At 35.7% G+C, this 15531-nt stretch overlaps 1 protein-coding gene across 3 annotated transcripts in view; it reads right to left on the bottom strand.

The window, feature by feature from the left end:
* The window catches only part of FIP1L1 (factor interacting with PAPOLA and CPSF1), a 36304-nt gene that overhangs the window by 13140 nt on the left and 7633 nt on the right, over nucleotides 1–15531 (bottom strand). For 2 of the 3 annotated variants that reach the window (XM_041402624.1, XM_041402623.1), the window contains exons 5-11: nucleotides 14812–14873; nucleotides 14508–14615; nucleotides 13253–13383; nucleotides 12899–12967; nucleotides 10524–10633; nucleotides 5828–5921; nucleotides 4687–4840 (exon numbers count right to left, since the gene is read on the bottom strand). In XM_041402624.1, the coding sequence (XP_041258558.1) occupies nucleotides 4687–4840; nucleotides 5828–5921; nucleotides 10524–10633; nucleotides 12899–12967; nucleotides 13253–13383; nucleotides 14508–14615; nucleotides 14812–14873 (728 nt within the window). The remainder of the gene's footprint in view (nucleotides 1–4686; nucleotides 4841–5827; nucleotides 5922–10523; nucleotides 10634–12898; nucleotides 12968–13252; nucleotides 13384–14507; nucleotides 14616–14811; nucleotides 14874–15531) is intronic. The other variant, XM_041402625.1, reaches the window with a different exon arrangement.

Consider the following 15531-nt stretch of genomic DNA (forward strand, 5'->3'; position numbering starts at 1 on the left):
CATCATTCATTTGTTACGTGGAGGGAAAAAAAATGGGTTTTTTCTCTAGTGTCTTGTAACTATCTGAGAAAGGAGCAGCCTTTAACAGAAACATGTGCAAGAATTACTCTAACCTGATTTTCAGATCTAGCTAACCTGTTATGAATCTAACTAAAAGCTGAGAAAATTGTTCCCAACTAAATTAGCTGACCTAACAAAATATACTGCGTCAACATATACACCTCTCTTACTGAGTATGAAAGGAATGATTGCAAGGTAAAAGTAATTTGTACACTTCAAAGGTTCTTATCTTCCCATGCTTTGCAAAGAACTAGCTTTACCTGAACTGAACATGTAACACTGCTATATAATAAACTGGCCTAAAACAATACTGGCAGAAAATAGACTACTTCACCAGGTATAAAGCATTTTCAGTTATCAACAATTCTGCTTCCATTAAAATGTATGTATGTTCAATCTGGCAGCTCATGGCAAAGCTTTGGGGAGGGAGAGAACAAAAAACTCTGGCAAGTACTTTCATCAGTACTGACATAATTGCATAAACATTCACACAGAACAGTACTGGCCACTGCATGACAACATTTACATATATCTCATTAGTTCAACATTAAAATTAAAAGATTATTGTACGGCAGGAACATTTTACTAAATCTACGTATTTATAATGTCTAGAAATTCCAACTGCTCCCAGACTGCCTTGATAGAAGGACAGAATGAAGGAATATGCAAGCAGAGGAACAGAGATCAATATCGAAGTTCACTAATTGTTGACAATTTCTCTGACATTAATTCCTAATAGCATTAATCCTAAAGGATTAAACACATGGTGAAATATAATAGAGGTTTCTGTCCAATCTGGAAGATTTAAAACCTGATCTCTTAGCCAAAATGAAAATCAGGAGACAGTGAACTCCAACAGCCAAATTTCTGAGCCACATGAGCCATTTTCTCTCCACCAGCATGCAAGCTTTCCAATGTGCACTACAGTTGTTAAGAACACTGGGCACCACACCATAAAATTTTTGAAAGACCAAACACTCCTGATGAAAATTCCTGAAAGAAAATCAAGATTAAGAACTCAAACTGTTGCTCAGCCAAATTGTTCACTATTAATCTTTTTTTGGTTAATTGTTCTCATGAATAGATCCTCCATGAGCCTAGACATAGAAAAAAAAGTATATATAATAAATAAATGTTAAGCATTATGGAGATTTATTAGCTACACCTTATACTAAAAAAGATTTCAACTGCTGCACTAAAACCAGTATATTGTTAGCACTGCAAATGGCACTCAGCACTACCCAGAGAACTGCCTGGAAATCCATCAGCTAACTCCTCTTTACAAAAAAGAAAAATTTTGTATTAAACAATTTATATATTCCTCATTTACAAGAATATTATCTTGTGCAGAATTAAAAGCTAAAATATCACCACAAGACTAAAAGCCAAATGAAAAATTTCACTTAACAACTATTCAAACAAAATTAAGACAGACTGAATAGAACTAATATCTAGAGACCAAATGTCCAAATAATTTTAATGAATTGGTTAATGTAGGGTACTAAACAAGAAAACCCATAAGCATACCTTCCCACAAAAACCTTTAAGAACTTTTAGAGTAATGATTAATGCTTATGTAATTTTAAAACAGAACCTAATTTACTTCGTATCACAAACAATGAAAGATTCTATGTACCAAATTGACAAAAAATCTAAAAAGATCTCAATAAATATTTTTCCTCACCTTCCTCACTAATACACAAATATGACACAAAACAAGACAAAAAATCATAAGATTCAGTTAATGGAGAAGAAATAATTTCTTAACTCTTCACTCCTTTGCCTTCTAAGAGTATGAAAATACACTTGTAGTGTCACCAGTCAATTACTACTTCTGAGAAAAGACACTGAAATATTTTGTCGTTTCTTGCAATAAAGAGACTACATTGTACCAGTGCAAGAATGTGGCTTAGTATCAACTTTGTCAAGTCCCTACAACATCATTGTGCTGCCATAAAGATACATCCAGCATAAAGCTAAATACTCAGACTTGTGTGGCAAAAGCAACCCAAATGTCATTAGTGCATGATTTTACCTACCACGCTCAAAACTGCCTTCAGAACATTGTATACCATCCTACTAGCTTAGGGCTGGCAAGTATTTACAGAAAATCAAGTATGTTTTTCTAAAGGAAAGCAATGCCACACGTGCTCTGCTTGTGGAGCAAGGAATCAAACATGAACAACACAGCCAGACTTTAACAACGTACTGTAAATTAGCTGAACAGTGTAGCAGCCCTCAGAAATGTAATCTATCTCAACTTTACTCTATTGCCACAGGCTAAATTGGGTCAAATTCTCTGATCAAAAGACAAAAAGTACACACTTAGGATGCTGAGCCTGAGCAGTCACACCAAACCCTGGCATGCATTGCGAAGTTATGCAAAAGAAGTTCAGTATTTCAGAGAAATTTCTGGTCTTTTAAATCACAAATACCTGTCACATTTTTAACTACAGACTTAAACCAAAGCACATAAACTTTTAAAGCCTTGGTAACAACCATACATGCTTTGCTTTAGATGAAAATTACACCAATATAGCAATAAACCTAGCAAACAGAAACTAGCACATATTTTGCCACAGCCAGTCATCTCCTAGGACTATTTGACAATTTTCTACATTTGGTGCTCTGAATTGTTCCAAGACTTGTTCCTCAAAAAAGATTTGAATCACAAGAGTGAATGAATACAGTACAAGAGACCTAACTTCAAAGCAACATCCTTTTTCAAAGGCACTTTTGGAGGATGTTTTATATTTGGAATACTTAAATTTTCTGGCAAGTAGTCCCAGTTTAATATTGGGTAAGTGTAGTTTTTTTACTCCTCCTCCAATGAACCAAGGAGGGATGGCAGAACCTATTTTTGGAACAGCTTTGATGATAAAGAGCTGGCAACAGCACAATTAAAACACAGGCCTGAGGAAACTAAATCCACAGCTCTTAATCATTATTTTCAAATCTACTTGAAGTACTGAAGGATGTTCCACAAGACCTCCTGAACAAGCCTGTGTCATAAACCTGCCTGTAAACCAAGAGACTAAAGCCAAACCTGCTGGCTTGATCTGCAACATATGTGGATTTCCTTCACCTTTAAAATCTCAATAGGTGAGGGGTTTCATAAGAATAGTCCAGTACCTGTATGTGGCACCCCTGAACCAAGTATGTCTGGGGTGTCTGTGGGGGTGGTTCTCATGTTTTTGATAATATACAATTTAGAACACCTTTTCTGAACCCAATTACAATTAAAATAATTAGTTTTTAAAAAGTTGCAATTCATTACACATATTGTTTTATCATAAAGGTTTAAATGAAGCTTAAAACCACAGCAAGCATCATTGTCACATCCATCCCCTTTCTGTTCTTCTCCCCCCCCAGTAAGAAAACATCACAAAATCACCACAGCACTGCCATAATCTCATTTAAGATTTTTATACTTATTAAAAAAAAAAAAAATAGAAAAGGGCAGAGAACTATTTAATTTTTAAATCTCTTCTCAGTTTTCTGTGTGTTGTGATTTTTGTGTATGACCATCATGGAGGAAAGCCAGAACTTGCCAGGCAGAATGAGTTAAGTTTTAAAATTAGGAAGGGCAATTGAAGAAGCAACTTATTCTATGAGGATTTCAACCCTATAAAAGCTCATAGTTGCACACAAATAATGTGACTTGTTTCTACATAAGAATATTAACAGAGAAACTTAAAATATTTCCTCTGCAAGCAAAATAGCAAAGAAACTGCTCATCATGATTTTCAGAACAAGTCAAGCAAAAAAATCCAAGGAACAGGAGAAAATAAGGAAAGAGGCTCCACCTTAAATCAGTCTCTTCTATAGACAAATGCTTCACTTTCCTACTCAAATACACCACAAAGATTCTCCACCTATTTTAATTTCTCATGAACAGTTCTTAGTTTCTTGCCAAATCCTTTTGAACTTACTGTCTTAAAATGAGCAGTACAGGTCACTGTACCACTTGTGCAAATGCCCATCAGTAAATTTCCATATATGTCAATTTTCAATAAATATTCAGTAAATACCAGTAAATTTCAAAACAGATTAATAATGGGATGAGTTCTCACAGAGCTTTGATTCCTCTAAGATTCACAGACATAAAACACTGGAAAAAAACATCAGGGACTAAAAAGACTTCTAACTGGAAGAAAGGATACAGAGCATATGCAATACTTATCAGACTTTTGGGAATTCATACATGCTGTGAGAGAAAAGAGGAATTAGAACTTCTCTTGCTGCCTTGACCTTAGACATCAGAGAATCCAACTTGTGACATAAAGTCATACTAAGCCATACTTTAGAACTAAAAGTTTGTTGAATAATGTGTTAACATGCGCCTCTCAATCACTTTAACAGTTACTGAATTACAGAATACAGCTTCTCACTTCAAACATTTTCAAGAACACAAGAACCAGCAATAGTTCTCTAAATCATCATTTACTACTGGGGATTATTATGCTTACTGAGAAAGTAAAAACAAAAGTTTCTGGGTTTGCCTTGCAGATACACTTAAGAAAAGAGCAGAACATGAAATTCTGAAATTCTGCACAATGCACCTCAAGAATTTGATGTTTAAAAAATCTCTCACTATTCACATCCTATATAGTGCAGGATATTTACCTGGTGGGGGAATCAGAGGTGGAGCAGTACTGACAGTTGGAGGGGGTGGGAGGAAAGGAGGTGGTGGAAGGTGAGTAGGTGGAGCTCCTGGAGGGAAAAATGGAGGTGGCTTGGTAAAACTGTCTACTTCAGGATTAGAGCGTTCTGAAAGAACCTGTAAAATATCAAATTCTAGTTACAATTGCTATGTGAAAAGAGTACAAGACAGGTTTTCTTTCCTTCAGTTACTAAAATAGGAAAGTATCACTTCACATCTAAAGTCCCATATTCAGATGGTGTAAATTCTAACTGCATACACCTATGTCCAGTGTTCCATATTTGCCTAGTACCTATAAAGGTCTAAGAGCACCCAAAATTTGCATAATGGAAAATTTAAAAATCAATAAGAAAAGCATGAAAACAACCCAAGACTATAAATTACTTAAATACTCTGAGATCAGATGAAAAACACATGGTAGTGTTTTCAATATCAGCACTACAGTCCATTACTATTGTCACTATTTAACCTCAACCTAAGTTGGCATGGAAATGCAAACGAAGTACCAAGCAACCCTGATCCTTCTCTCTGATTCTTCAGGCAAGAAGTGTATTCCATCTGTATAGATTTACTTGCTTTCTCAGGATAATAAAAGTCTGGACTAAAACCATAAAGACTAATCTTGCAATTTATGATGAAGTACTACAATATAATTAAAAACAAGCTACTACCAACTATTTATTCCTTCACACCTTATTTTCAAAAGACCGCTTTTCTCAAACTGCATACAAGGGGGCTTTCACTTCCAGCATTAGTGTCCAAAGGAACAGGGGGACAAATGGGGAGTTCAAATATTTATCTTTTCACTCCATAAACAAAACACAATCCCATGCAAATCTAGCAGAGCCAATGCTGTATCCTGGACTGTAAGTCTGCAACATCACTAATCTCTTTTCAGTAAGAGGTATACCAAAACATTTCTCTTTTGAAATTTATCAAATATTTCATCTTAATATATTTTGGTAACTGCCAAAACTTTATTCCTGGACTTAATGTTACTTATGTGCTACTCATTCACATACAATGATGCTTTAGTCAGAAGCTATGGGGAAAGCAAAAAATGTCTTCTAGTCAAAAATAGAATGCAAAACTGCAGTGTAAAACCTGTATGTTGCTGTTTTCATTAGCACGCCGTCGACCTTCCACCCTGCTGATAGTGATGGTCTGTCCAATCACATCTATTGTGCCAGATATCCGCCTGCAACACAGGACAAACAGAATCAACAAGCAGAATCAGAAAAGGGGAAGAAAAAGAAAAGGTGAGAGAAGAAAGCCTTATGGACTCCTCTCATTCTAAATGACAAAAGTTCTTTCTTCTGTAGAAACCATAAAAGACTGTTTCTGAAGAACATTAGAGGTGATGCATTTGCTGAACTATGCAAGAGTATAGAACCAAACAATGCAGCAAAAAAGACTTCTTTGATAAGCAAAGACAAAAGCTTACTCTACAGCAGTCTCCTTCACTCCCCATCACATAAAAGACAACACTTTCTGCCTTTTTTTTTTCTAAAAAAACCCCAAACAAACAAAAAGATCACAAAACTTCAGTAAGAAAAGAATACATTAAGCAGTGATATATAACAGTAAAAGACTGGAAAAAAACCTTCTTGAAATGCCCACAGAAACAAATCCATAGAAAGGAAAAAATGTTTCTAGTTTCAGAAATTCTTGTCTTTTTTTCATCCAGTGTACTACTAACCACACAAATACAAATATTAGGGAGAACAACTGTAAATTGGAATTATAGGCTCAGAGTTCTGCCAGACTGATAACTTGGACTCCAATTGCTCAAATACCCAGATTCAAATGCAACTGAAAAAGACACAGCAGACACTAGAGCATGAAGTAACAGTTACATCTCTCAGAGATAATCTGAACTGTAGCAGACTGCATACTGAGGATGATACAAAGGCCTGTCCTCTGAGCTTTTTAATATCTGGGTTTAAAGCTTCCTCCTGGATGTTAAAGCAAGCTTATTAAGCACAACAGTTTAGAATTTAAAAAAAAAATGAACAAAACCAGTGTAATGGTACAAGAGTCCAAGATACCTCCAATTAAAGAGTATATACTACACACTATACAATGATAACAGAAGTTTAAGAAATTCTCTGGTCTTCTAATACCCCATGCTGGAATTTAGATTGTTCCAATAATCAACACCTGCTTTTCTAAACTTCCCAGTGGTCTTGCACGGCCTTCCAGCACTGCTACACTAGATTTTATTATTTGGCTCTAAGTAACTGAATTGAGAACATAGGTATTATAAAACAGTTGTTGAAACAATGTTCTCACCATCTCAGCCTTCACAGACAGTTCATTTGGTTTGAGAGTTCTAAGACACTTGTTCTCCTCCATCACTGTATCCTCTCTTAGTTATCTAAACCATATCCTAGAAAACCCATTTTACCTAGCTTTAGTCCTTGTGTATAACAAATGGCACTCTTCTACAGCACAAAGTCCCTGCCTGGCTCATCCTACTGATTTACAGGGTTTCCACCTGGGAGTGATGCACACAGCAGAATTAAGACTCTTCCTCTCTAGTGCTGCTTGCACACTGCCAGCAACTCTTAGAATCAGCACTGAAAACACACACAGTGACACCAGTGCAAGAGTATGAGGCATTAAAGCAATATATGCCCCAACCATATTACAATAATATTAATTCTGGCTTGGGAAGCAGCCCAAACACACCACTGCAATATCAAATGAAGCAAACCCAGACTACCAATTAGTTGGTTCCTAGACATCAATTTACTGAAATAAACAGTTTCACTTATTTTTTTAGATTCTGAAGCATATACCTGTGCTCACTCAATCTCAATGAGATTATACTTTATGCTGTACAGCGTTATGTCCACTGTTCTTCCCAACAACTCCCAACAGATTATTTTTCATAACGATGGATTTTGCCATCATACCCTGAACTTGACAAAATCTCTATTTCCAAGATTGCCATAACCATTTCATTAAGAATTCCACTAAAAGAGCTTGAAATTGAACAAGACAAAGCATAGATTCAGTTGCAAATGAAGCAGCAGATGACCCCTCCAATCACACATTAAGTCGTACGCACACTAAGGTCACAGCAAGCTGGCACAAGGATAAACTTCCACAACTCCCTAGGCGTTATCTAGAGTCGTGGTAAGTAGCAGGCAAGACTCAGTTTCTGTCTCAGAGCCGTAAGCAAAGCAAAGGAAGGGCTTGGTCTGTGCCTTACGTGATCGAGGCACCTGGGATACAGATGCATTCCCAATGGATCCTCTGAAACATAAAAAGGCAATCCACACGTGTGGGATGCACATGAACCCGCAGCAGAGTTCATACAAAGTGTAGCTTGAAAGGAACATTCCAGCAACTCTGAGTTATCTCACTCTAATTAGAGAATGGTTATTTATGAGCTATTTGCACTAAGAATACTACTTCCATGGAGATTAATTCAGAAAGACAACTCAATCTCATTTGGCAAACTGAGCTTAGATTCTATAGAGCAAAGAGAAAGAGGGGGGAAAAAAGAAGAAAAAAAGAAGGCAAACCCAGTTATTTTCCAAGTTCATAGCTTCAAAAATCCTTACCCTTGCCACAGATAAAATAAATCAGCTGCTTTTTGGAACACCCCCACATGACTCTTCAGAATCAGACTAACTATGGAATACCACATTTGTTCAGTAGACTTACAGTATAGTCTAACATGTATGGAATTATGATATTGTTCAATATTTCTTCTTCCTTGTTTAGCTTATGTATTTAATGTTTTATTTTCCTCCTCTTGAGGACAGCCTCAACTTTGCTGAGCTCACCACTAACGGATATAAATAAGAACCAAACAGATTTACTAACGCAACTATTTGTATAAAAACCCTCTTTTTTTCAAAATAACACCTTAGTTTCTATCACTTAGTCTTGCAAGGCTGAAACTGGCATTTTTTTATGGAAATGAAAGATCAGAAATTAATTTTCTATAAAAAAATCTCCTTACAGAAAGCCATAAGCACAGATAAAGTTAATAAATAGCCCACTATAGTGATGGGCTAATTTCCCTGAAATTTCTCTGGAAATGCTTCTAGCAAATTCTCAACAAGACTACCGCAAATGCCACATGGCATAAAGGCAATTATTTTAAATTACTGAAGAGTTACATTGCTGAAAATTTTCTGCCTAGCTAAAATAAACTCTTTAACTAAAGAAAGAAATTATTCCAACTCCAAAAAACACTGTCTGGTTTTACAGAAGTTAGTAATACAGGCACTTAGAAACAGAAAATAGTACATGCATTATGGAAAAGTCATTAAAGTAGAAATGTATATAACCCACACAGCTAATACATATTCACTCATTGAGCTACTCAGACTTCCGAACATAAAGTTTTCTTTCAAAATCTCTTCTGAGCATTTGTTAGAAATACCTTTCTTTACAGAATAATATATTTTAAGCAAGTGTATCCATAGGAGCAGGTATTTAATAAGGGAAGCTGTCAGTTTGCTCATTGTAACAACTTACAATTACAGTATTCACATTAAATACATACAAAACAACCTATTCTACCCGCTGGAATACATAAGTGATACAATTGTCAAAGTGATATGTCACAAAGTGACACAGTCATCACAACTACAAATTTCACACAACCACATAATGTACACAATGCATTTTTTCTACAACTTTAATCTTGACTACATTTTAATATGCTGGCCATTAATTACTTCTGAAAGTAGTTCAGAGGTTTTCTGTCAATCACTGAGATGAACAAAGAATTGAAATGCTGCAACAAAACCTATGCTAGATATAGATTAGGAATCTTTATCCTGTGAACAACACATTCCAGTTTGAGAACTCTGTTACAAGAACATCACACATTAAAAGCAATTCAGAAAAGAAAATTTTAAAAAATAGATACAGGGTTAGCACAAAGTTTGGAAGACTCTTCTCATTTCTTTGACACAGAAAAATAAAAAAAAAAACAGAAATAAAATCTACTCTACAGAGCAGCATAACCTGATAGCTTGGAGAAAAATTTAGGCTACCAGGAGGAATATTCTAAAAGTGAAAGAAAAGTGCAGGCAAGGGTATGATTGACACCCTCCTGCCCGCCCCCCCCCAAAAAAAACCCAAGCATTTGGGTGTTGAACTGACTCTTAAAGGATAGAATAATTGAACACAAGTGCCTCTAAATTAGTCAAGGCAGTTATGGATGCAGTGCTGAAGATGGGTCATACCTCCTAAGTGCCAGATATCAAAGAGCAGTGGCTTAGATACAGAAGACAGAACTTATTAAAGCCTGGCACTGGAGAAGGAACTCAGTAAGGAAATATTTTCTCTCATTTCAAAGAAAATATAATAAAATATTCAAATATGGAGAAGCCAAAGCTGCCTTGCAGGAAAGAGACTAGATTCCAGGAATTCCTCCACTTGTCAAAGTCATAGCTGTCACATTTCATCTTGTTTAACTGAAAAAATAAGTTACCTAATACTCATAAGGACCCTAACCAGAAATTTTATGATGGTAAATTTAATTATACACAGAAAACGCAGTGTCATAAACCAACAACTGGATTTTTGTAACTGTCTTGTTACTTGGTCCTGCTGTTCTCTCCCCTTTTCTTCTACTTTTTCCCAAACAGCCAAGAAGGTAGCATAGTATTCCTGTGTGATTATGCTAGATGTGATTAGGCTATCTCTACCCTTATTTTTCACCTGTTACAGAAACATATTTTCCTTTCTTTTCCTACAAAAATCATAAACTTCAAAGACATAGAGATAACAGTAGAAAGAGTTTTCTGGTCATGAGTTACAGCTAACTGACCTGTTTGTTGGAATTCCTGATTTGAATAAGGCAGGAGGAGATGTGAAATCAGGTTTAGTCGACTGCACTGCCAACTCTTTCTCCAGATTTCCAGTTCTGCCTTGCTGTACCTTCAAAATAATGTTTCATCATTAGTTTACCCTCACAAGTGCAGTAGCTCCAACACTCAACAAACACACAGCCAACACAAAAAGAAAGTCCAACTTTATTCAAATTTCAAAAACTGTCACCTCTGCACAGCTAGCAAAATTATGTATTTTGTATTGATGTATTACTTAAGTACTGTGTTTGATATATATAAGAATCAATATGCCAGAGAATTAATTTTTACAGAAGATTAGACAGCTTAAATATTTATTTTCCAAGCATTTCATTTGTATGTGAACAGACCAAACTGATTTTCTTGAAGAATTTCCTGTATCAACCAAATTACATCTTGATTTTTAAAAGAAGGACATTTATTAAAAAAAAAATTATAATCTTAACAGAGATATCTAACAAGCCTGCTATCTGCTACCAGCAAACCATGAGACGAGAAACTTGAATGGATTCTTCATCTGCCTCACTGATCATGAGATCTAGTAACCACTAAATTTCTGAGTCATAGCAGGACATCATCTCATGGTCTGGCTTATGCAAACTGCAAAAGACTTTTCATTAGTTCAGACTGAATACTTCAGAAACACCCTGCTGTTGCTGAAGTACTGCAAAATTCCAGACACTTCTTTTATTAAAGCTATGCAAAACCTTTTGTGCAAGTACATCAAGTATTGTTTTAGTTCAGCAGCAGCTAGATGTGAAAGAAAAACCTGCATGGGTTAGTATTAAAGACAGATATATAGTGATTCAATTTTTAGTGATTCACTCCCACTGTACAGCTACACAGCTACAGCACTCTATGTAGCTAGTTCACTCATGCTAAAACATTGTATAAGCTGTGATCTCAGAGCTTGTAGGCAAGTGAACTATGTTTCTGCAGAATGTCACTTCTAAACATGGGCACATCTTTCCCAAACCCAAAAAAATGCACATAAATAGTTAAAATTCATTTAAAAATTCAATTAATGTTTCCTATCCAGAAATATGAGGGGAAAAGGTCAAAGTATTTTTCTGAAAAAGACTTCTACAAATTAAGGAGCAATTGAAAAATGTAGGAGACATTCTTGCCAGTTACAGGAGATTAATATAAATTACATGTAAATATAATGGAAATTACATGATACTGTTTCAGAAGAGAGGGAAAAAAAAGTTAATTAAATGAATAATTACTTGCAAGCTCCTATTAAAACATTACAAACTCTTACAACATCATTATTACCTGTACTGTTTGATCACCAGAGTCAGTACTGAGCTGGAAATAGGGGAAGTTTTGGGTTGGACTACTTCTCCTTTTTCCTTCAGAACATTTCAGAAAAGTTTGAGATTACAGTCAGTTGCAAATTGTAACTCCTACTGTCCACAATTTCTACTGTCTCACAGCACTATTATAATGATAACTGGGAATGGTATAAAGCCCCAGAAACCTTCTGATCCATTCTTGCTAAAATGAAATCAAAATAATTGAGTATCCTCAAGTAGCAAGTAAGAGAAAACCACCCATCTGCAATTGACAGTTCTGTATCCACAATAGACAGGAGTACACAGAAGAAAGAAACGATTCCAAGTCACTTCAAAGACAGATCAAGAACAAAAATGACTACATATTAAGAATAGGTAAAATAAATAACCTTTATGGTATAATTTTAAGTTTAGTATCAAACAAGTAAATGAGAAACTGAGGAAAAAAAAAAAAGTTCAGTCCTTAAGATAAATGCTGTCATGTAGGTCTTTCTATTCTCTGAAAACCAGCATTTCTGAAAGGAAAGATTATTATACATAACTCTATTAATTGTTAGCTAACCCCAGAAGGGCAACACAAAAATATGGAAGATTGATTTTCATATCAGAGCTGTCAAGGATAACTGTTACAAAACATTCTAGTAAGAGCTACAATGCCACAGGAAAAAAAAACAAACATGCCATAATCTACAAAAGCTTCCCCACCACATCTGCACAAATCCTTTAATCTGCACAAACGAACGCACTACAACTACAAATAAAGAAATCAACACAAGACCACATCAAGAAAAATTAATTTCACTGGGAAATTTGTTAGTTCACCAGGCCACTAACTCACATGCTTGCAGAAGAGTGATGAACAAAGCAACACTTTTTAATCCACATTTTGTGACATACACAGAAAGTCACTGATGTAGGATGAGAGTATGAAATAATGGCTGCGTCCATATCAGTTGTTCTTCTATCAGTCTGTGCTGCCATGGGAAGCAATACCCAAGAAAAATAAGAGCAACCAACAAAATTTTACTAAAATTCACCTTTAAAAGATGGTATCTGCCATCGAGAATCTCTGCACTTGGTCTTACTTCCATAGCTTTGTCTTCAGCCTAAGTTAAATAACACATTGCCCATTAAGATACCACACAATTCTTAAATGATGGGCCACAGTCTCAATAAAGGTACAGACGCAATCTAGCTATAGCTGTCTGTCACACTATCCACACAAACTGCCAGTGAAGCAACACAGTAACACTCAAGGTTCAGGGAAGGGAGTCAGGTGCAAACTCTAACAAATGTACTGAACTGGGCAGAACAAGCTTATGACACACAAACAGCTTTACAGGGAAAAAAAACGTGTACAATAAAAAAAAAAAAAAAAAGGCATTATTTACCGTAATTTTATTTGTGGTTGAGGTAACTGGCAAAATTTCAAGACCCATTCGTATTCTCTTTTGTTTTTCACAGTAAGCTTTCCAGGTATCTTCATTGAAGCCATAGTTAAAATAATCTGAGAGATCAGCCCCTTTAAGCAGAGAAGCATAGGTTTTTTAGGACATTACAAAGTTCATCTTTCCTCCACTAAACATACGTATACACCTCTACTTAGAGCATCAAAACTGATTAGATATTGATCTAAAAAGCACAACTGAAACGTACAATTCATCAACAGACAGAGTATTCATCGCTAAGGTTGTAAAACCATTAAAATTTAGTCAGAAACAGTAACCTGCCTAGCACCATGACGTCGAGACCAAGGGTAGAGAATATAATGGGATATTATAATGCCTCCTATCTTTACAACAAGATAAATATGAGCTCTGTAGATCCGCTTTATGTTCAGTGAAGCTCCCTTTTGTTTTGCTTGTTCTGTATTTGACTTCTCACTTTGTTTTGGCTCCTAGCTTCATTTATTGCCATGAAGTGTTTTTAGGGTAAGAGAAAAATGTTGCAACTGAAATGCATAGAATATATTTAATATAGCTAACATTTCAAACACCAGGTAACCATCAAAGGCTTGTCTTTTTTCCATTTTGCAGACACTATTTGTATTACCATAGCAATATACAAACACTAGAAAAAATGTATGAGCAGCAGCAAAATGTACTGGTACTAAAAAACCAAATAAATGCCGGTAAAATTAGAAAAGTCTGGACAAACCTTGAGCCAACGAGACAGTACAGAGGAGACTCATGGGAAGCCTGTGCGACAAGTCCCAGTTTCTCATTCAAAGCTCATGGATGTCTATGTGTGAACACAACCCAGCACAGGCAGTTACATTTCACCATTCTTCATGCTAAAACGTGCCAGAACTATTTTCCATTTTCCTTTATCTTGTGTTCCATGGCACACAGCAATGGCAGTAATCTCCACAGAAACACAGATTTCCAAGGAGAGGTCTGGATATATATGTAGTAAAAAAAATGGCCTATCTCTTTCTCCTGACATGTGATGGGGATGTACACTAACAAACACAGCACACCCAAGCACTCTGTGGCACAGCAGGAAGGCAACAGGGAACAAATTATGCTGTACAGTACCTCTGAGGGATAGGTAAGATGACATCCACGTGGAGTCAACAGGAATCAGGTTATTAATAAAATAACCTACTGAACACCTATGTATCAGTGAACATAAACCAGAAATTACCTGGCTTTCTCCAAGGTTTATCTTCAAAAGAATCTAAATCTACTTCCAGAAGTGGCACACCATTAATACTCCCTGGTGCATCTAGATCCAGTCCTTTAACTTTTGCACCTGTGAAGAGAAGTTAGTTAGAGCCTTCTGTCTCTACCAAATGGAATTTTATCAGCAGCATTACACTCAGAATAATAAAAATAAATTAAAAGCCAGACGAATTTATCAAGAAGTTTTAAAAGAAACAATTATTTCCTTAATCTAAAACAATATCCAGTTGCTTTTTTTACTAATATTACTGTGTAAATTTTCTTACCAGAAGATCCATAAGCTCGTCCTCCTGCCTTAATATTGAGATTCACAGGTGCTGCTCCATAACTTCAAGAAATTGACAAAAAATGAATTAGACAAATAAAACTTTTAAACCAGAAGAAAACACAAAATAAGAGATAGCTAGATCCAGAAACATATTGGACCCAGGCTCAATCACCATCCTGAATCTCTAGCTTTCCAAGCTGGTAACTGTAAAAGTAAAGAGATCAGCCTAGGAGGAAGAGAGAGTACCTTTCTATGCTCAGTAGCAACTTCTCCAACTAATAAACAGTAGTGAAGCAAGTCCCAGTCACTCTTCCTGAGTTGAAAGGATAAAGACCTTGATAGAAACAAGAATGGACAGAACCAGAAGAAGAGAGAGAAAGGAAAAATGCAGTTCATTTAGGGATACAGATGACAGTCTGGGGATTAGAGTAAAAACAAAATAAATTAAAAAAAAAAGGAAGGGTTTAGATGGATCATTTTCTCTTTTCACAATCATTCCATTTAATCTATATAGAAGTGGAAAATACAAGCATTTCTCTAAAATGATTGAAGTGCTGTTTCAATGTACTTCTAGTTACCATCCATCCTTGTGAACAACAGAAAAGTATGTAATTTTTCACTTTCTAAAATACTTGAGAGCTGTCTTCAGAAAAATGCACTCGGAAACCTAACTACTGAACAGATCTAACTACCTTAGCAATTACAGTATTGTTCATTT

This window comes from Onychostruthus taczanowskii, unplaced genomic scaffold, assembly GCF_017590055.1.
Source record: "Onychostruthus taczanowskii isolate IOZ18803 unplaced genomic scaffold, ASM1759005v1 scaffold2, whole genome shotgun sequence".
NCBI classification, from domain to species: domain Eukaryota; kingdom Metazoa; phylum Chordata; class Aves; order Passeriformes; family Passeridae; genus Onychostruthus; species Onychostruthus taczanowskii.